At 35.9% G+C, this 6000-nt stretch overlaps 1 protein-coding gene across 50 annotated transcripts in view; it reads right to left on the bottom strand.

The window, feature by feature from the left end:
* Positions 1-1950: 1950 nt before the first annotated feature.
* The window catches only part of CELF2 (CUGBP Elav-like family member 2), a 777520-nt gene continuing 773470 nt past the window's right edge, over positions 1951-6000 (bottom strand). For 41 of the 50 annotated variants that reach the window (XM_065551657.1, XM_065551355.1, XM_065550601.1 and 38 more), the window contains 2 exons: positions 4356-4527; positions 1951-3006 (listed from right to left, as the gene is read on the bottom strand). In XM_065551657.1, the coding sequence (XP_065407729.1) occupies positions 4400-4527 (128 nt within the window). In that variant the 3' untranslated portion in view covers positions 1951-3006; positions 4356-4399. Of the gene's footprint in view, positions 3007-4069; positions 4528-6000 lie in introns of those variants that run through there. The other 9 variants (XM_065551194.1, XM_065551386.1, XM_065550275.1 and 6 more) reach the window with 1 other exon arrangement.

The following is a 6000-nucleotide window of genomic DNA, read 5'->3' as shown; positions in this document are numbered from 1 at the left end:
GGGTGGGGTGGGGTGTCTTCTGAAGTCTATGAAGCTATGCCAGTTTACAGCAGCTGGCGTTCTAGGATATTAACTCTAACATTCTAACTGGACTCTAAACCTGCAGTTCGCACTGGGGCTGCTGCATTGAAGGGATCTGAAAAACCGTTGGAAATTTATATGGTGGATAAAATGAGAAGAATTAGTGAAACAGAAAAAAAATCAGATTATATTCTCATATTATATATATATATATATATATATATATATATATATATATATATATATGTGCATATATATAATATAATGTGTGATGATACTTTGAATAAGCAAAATTGCTGCAAGAATTACAAAATAGCCCTCAAAGGGTGTAGGAAGGCCTCCGCAGTAGTAAAAACATATGAGAATAATATAGATCATTTAGTTATAAGTGCATGTGCTATAAGGAGGAAACTTTTTTGCATCACTAGAGGCTAGTCCTTTCCATCCCAGGGCTTCTACATAAACGAGCATTTAAGCAAAGTTGGGGACGAGAGACAGAGTGCACCACCTGTGTCTTTATGCTGTTCATATAGGGCTTCACTTTTAATTTTAGAGGCTTTGAATATAACCAAATAGGAATAGATAATGGAAGAAGATATGGCACTTAGTTATCAGAAGCAGGTACTGCTGCTCACATGCATTGAATTGGCAATGGAGTCTATTTTCCAGTAGTAAAGAACCAAATTTGGTCACTGGTGGCGACTCGTGCTGTAGACATGCAATCCAGTCAAATTTAAAAGGCAGTGAAAAGGCTACCAGCATCTCTTTTTGGGTTCCTTACATAGGACTCAATCCAACAAACAACCACTTAAGTCACATACATATTCTCATTGACTACTGGCACAAGTAAAGTTACTTGGGTGAGTGTCTGTAGGATTGGGCCCATATATTGTCAATACGAATAACGGCAGATAACACCAAGCATTACAGCATATGTAAACTTTATCCATAAAAAGTAGTTTAACTGCAGTACACATTGAATTTTCACCCAGGAAGATCTAGTGCATCTGATTTAAGCAAAAGTTCATTTATTTAATTACAAAAATATTGTTTTTTCTCCTCAATGTTTTCAAATGGTGGAATAACCACTCCAATCTGGGAGTGGCTCACACAATAGATAATTAAAGAATTGTTTTTTTTATTTTATTTTATTAATACTGAATAGCATATTCCAGCAGCATATTAAAAGCTCTTTAAGAAAAGACAAAAAACCCAAAATCTAAAAAGGAAAACCACAAGTTAATTACTGTTTTAAATAATTTTAGTTATAGATACAGAAGAAATTTAGACAGCAGTAAAATAATTTTTTGTCCTTCAGATCTGCCCTGTGCATTTTTCTGATTTCAACCATGTATTAAATAAACCACAAAAAACTAAGTATATATATATATATTTATATATATAGATATATATATAAAAATAAACAGCAAAATGGTGAATGTATAAAAGGTATTAACACTCAAGACAGCTCTGGGTGGAAAGGGTTAAAAGTTCAAAACTTTCTCACCTTAGAGGTTTCCATACATTATGAAGAAAATACATTGTGAGGTTTGCTTTCACAGCATTGATGTGCAGAGTGGTTAAAAAAGTGAAACATGGGCACTTATACAATGTTTTACAAAAAACATCAAAGAGAAATAACAAACAATAACAATTTCAGGCAACAAGACCACAGGATAGCAAGTTAACAAACTTTTTAACCTCTTTTTTTTTCTTTAAATATTAGGGATTTATACAAAACACATAATAAAATACCCATGTTATCAAATTACTTCACACAAGAAACACACTGAAGCTCTAGGAAGAAAGTACCTTTGGAATTTGGCACTATATTTTCACTGATTTTTTTTCTTTAAAAGAAAAACCGATCACATTTTGCTGAACACAAACACATCTAAATTGTCCACAATAAAAAAATGACATCAATGCGTCACAAGCCAACACAAACTTATTCTGGAATATTTTTTAATTTTTCACATGAAATTTTTTTTTTTTTAAGCAAACAACTTTTTTTTAAACTCATTTTTCGTTGTTGTTGTTGTTCAAGTAAACCAATTTCAAACTTGTCTTTTATAAACACAGAACACTTAAGACCATAAGACTCATGATGAAACCACAACTTAATTCACAGAAGCACCAACGTAACACATTTTACAGTAACCTTTCTCCTGTACATTGAAACAGTATAAAATATAGGTAATTTCATGTGCATTAAACCATGGATTGTCTAACTGTGAGTCAGTTCAGCAAAAGGTGACACAAATAGGTAGCATTTGCCCTAAAACAGGGTAAATATTTTCTTATACTAATCTACAAAAAGTGGTTCTATATATATATTTTAATGAGAAAGTGAGCCACCTAAAATGGCCTTATCAAAAAACTTTACACTGCCTGAAAAATGTAAAAACTATTACAGACCTCTAGAGACTTAAAATCAGACAGTTTTTTTTCTCAAACTGTTTTGGAAGTAGTCTGTTAGAAACCAACATTCTGTGCCTCTGGACACATATTGCTATTGTCACCAGTGACCAGGCAGAATGCCAATCCCTGTATAATACTTTCAAGTCTGTTATTTTATTTATTTATTTATTTATTTTTGGAAAAGGAAAAAAAAAAAAAAAAGAGAGAAAGAAAAAAAAAAAGAAAGCAAGCAAAAACATTTTTGCCACAGGTTTTTTTGTTTGTTTTTTTTTGTTGTTTTTTGTTTTGTTTTAAACCCTATCATTAATTTGTCTAATAATAAATTTCAGTCTTGCATGAATGCAGCAATGTTTTTTCACATTGACTTCCCAGAATTCATAGCTAGATGAGGTCACATGCAAATTTCAAAGGTCAAACTAGATCAAAGGTCAGTAGGAGAACCAAATATGATGTGAGGTCAGAAAGACATCAGAAACAATGACGGGACGATGAAACTTTTTTTTTTTTTTTTAGACGCCACAGGGACATGCTAGGCAAACGATGAACTAACGGGCATGGAGATGTCTAGGGAAAAAACAAGGAAGAGGAAAAAAGTTACATAGAATCTATGCAGCAGAAACAAAATCACTTTTATGGGTGCAGGAGAAAACTAATGCAAATCTTTCATCATTAGAGTCTATGAGCCATTCACATAATTTGCATTAACTTACAATACTCATCAACAACAGCACAATGAAACCCAAAAGAATCCATCTGAAAAGAGTTAGAGAAGATGGATTCATCTTTGGGGGGAGGAGAGAAGAAAGAACCATTTTCAACAAATGTAACATAAGGGGTAGGGGGAAGAAAAAAGTCAGACAACTGAACTTTAAACTAGAAAATGGAAACTACAAACAAAATAACCAGACAAGTACAAACAAGAGGATAAAAGCATGAACTGTAAAGGGTGTAGGGTTCAACGGTGAAAAAGCGCCCATTCTTGGCACAATTACTCTAGAGACTACTTCAAAGGATCTAGCTAGCATAGAGAGCTGCTCTTTAGGTATCCAATAAGTTAACAATAGGCAATAAATAACTTCCATTATTTCTGAGGCAGTAAAAATTTTGTATAAAAATAGAAATGCTTTTTACAAATAAAATTTACAGGCCTGTGGCTTTCTTTTTTATTTATTATTATTATTAAATTTATCTCTCAAGAAACATCAAGTATTGTCACTCATTTTATTTTATTTTGTTTTTATTTTAAACCCTGTAGCTTTAGAAACAGATCTCTAAATCTTTTTTACATTATTCCTTTCCAAAAAACTAAAGAAAACTAAAAAAAAAAAAAGTGAAATATAAAGACGACCAGTGTAATATCAGACTAATAGAATGTTATGTTGATTTGAACCCCTAAACAAAAACAAAAAATAAAAATAAAAATCATTTTCAAAAACAAACCGATGTAGTGGAAAGACTTTTTGTTGTCATTGTCTCACAATAAGTGCTTCTGCTGGCATAAGACCATTATGTTTAACCTATAAACTGCTGGTGCCACCCTGATAAGACTGGGTCCATACATACAAAACAGCTTTTATTTCCCCTAAGTGTGCTAATGGCACCAGGGTTCACAGAGTTAAATTGCACCTTTTTTTTTTTTTTTGGTCGCTTTTAATACTTAAGATATCGTTTCTTTAAAAAAAAAAAAAAAAGAAAAAGAAAAAAACGGAGATAAATTATGTCGCAAAATAAAATACAGTAACACAACTCAGTAATTACTTGGCCCGGAAACAGCAGCCAAGTTTAATTGTGGTGAGTGGGGAAATGGAAGCGATAACTGTAAAAATAATTGTCTCTTGGTGAAGATTGGCAATATGTTCTTCCTTAGCCCCCCCTCCCCCCCGCAGAAGGGCAGGTTTGCTCATGGGACTTACCCTAAGAAAGCTAAAACAAGAGCAGTGAGCATCTGGGGTTAAGATCAGTAAGGTTTGCTGTCGTTTTTGGAGCGTTTCAGCTGAACCTTCAAGCGTTTCATGCCAATCTGAAAGCCGTTCATAGCCTGGATAGCAGCTTGCGCAGAGACTGGATTGTCATAGCTAACAAAACCTACAAAATACAGAACGGAGGGGGAAAGAAAGTGAAGATAGGTTAGAACAAAAGAAGAGGGGACTGGCTAGATATACAGAAAAAGAGTTCGTTGTTAGTATTTTTTCTTTTAAGTGACATGTTCATTTCACGACTTTCCTTCATTCCTTTGATTATGCTTCACATTCCTTCCCTCCTAATCCATCCCAACTCTCCCCTTATCTTGCTAGGGTTCAGCATTTTGCTACCTCACCACATGCAGCTGGGACAGCAATCAAACAGCTGAGGTGTCCAAGAGCTGTATGACAAGGGGCAGTACAGTATCTCTCTCTCTGGTACTTAGATGGTCCCCCATCACTGCAGTGTCTGAGTGCCTCACAATCATTAATGTCTTTATCCTCACAACACACCTGTAGGTAGGGAAGTGCTATTATCCCCAGGTACAGAGAGGCTAAGTGATTTGTTCGAGGTCACTCAGGATGTCTGTGGCAGAGCAGGGATGAAACATGGGTTTCCCATGGCTCTAATAATAATGATACTTTGCACTTCTATAGCACTTGTCATCTCAGGATCCCAATGGACATTGCACACCTTAATTAATAAGTGTCATGGCCCTGGAATGGGGGTAGGCAAGTATAGAGGTTAAATGACAGGTTAATAGCAGAACTGGGAATAGAACCCCAGGTCTTCTGCCTCCCAGGCCTCAGCACTGACCTTTAGATACTGTTCTTTCCCTGTACAGACTATGGCTGGTTTGGTTTAAATTTCTTGTCCCCTGGAGACTCAACGCACTCTTTTCATAATACACTCTAATCTCCCTGAGCCTAGAAGCTTCAACTCATTTTCATATCTGGGCCTCCCACTCTTAATTGCAAAGCACTCCTGACTACCACTCTACCTCTGCTCTGGCTAATTACTGCATTGCAGCCTGGTATTATGCATCTACTTTGACATGCTCCCTTTAATTTCCACTTGAAATTGTCTTAATGAATTATTCTAGATTAGATTAAAGTGTGTATCCCTCTCTTACTCATCACCCTCTTTTCCTTCTCCCCTGGCACTGGCACTGAGGTTTTTCACCCACACTCTTCTGCTAACCCCTTCATCATATCCAGTTTGTGTTCACCCAGATAAAATGCTCACCCGGAGCCTCCCCGTCTCTTGTCTTGATTACTCAACTTCCTCCTTTCTGGCTTTCCTGACACTCACTTTTCCCTCTCAAGTCATTCAAAATGCAGCTGCTAAGATCATCTTCCTGATCATCGCCTCCCTCTTTGTGTCCCTTCACTAGCTTCCTTTTCTCCACCACATCAGATTCAAACTTTTACATTTAGGGGGCCTTCCCACCTCTGACCCTCTCGTTTATTCACACTCGCATCTAATGAAATAGATCCAACCCCCTTCACTCTATTTGGTCAAGGAAGCTAGCCTTACTCAATCATTTATTCACTTCTCCCACACGCACTTTCACAATTCCTGCATTCTGCCACTAGG

The sequence above is a fragment of the Chrysemys picta genome, chromosome 1 (genome assembly GCF_011386835.1).
Source record: "Chrysemys picta bellii isolate R12L10 chromosome 1, ASM1138683v2, whole genome shotgun sequence".
Lineage (NCBI taxonomy): Eukaryota > Metazoa > Chordata > Testudines > Emydidae > Chrysemys > Chrysemys picta.
The sequence above is the reverse complement of the archived record's forward strand: the minus strand, read 5'-3'. Positions and strand labels throughout refer to the sequence as shown.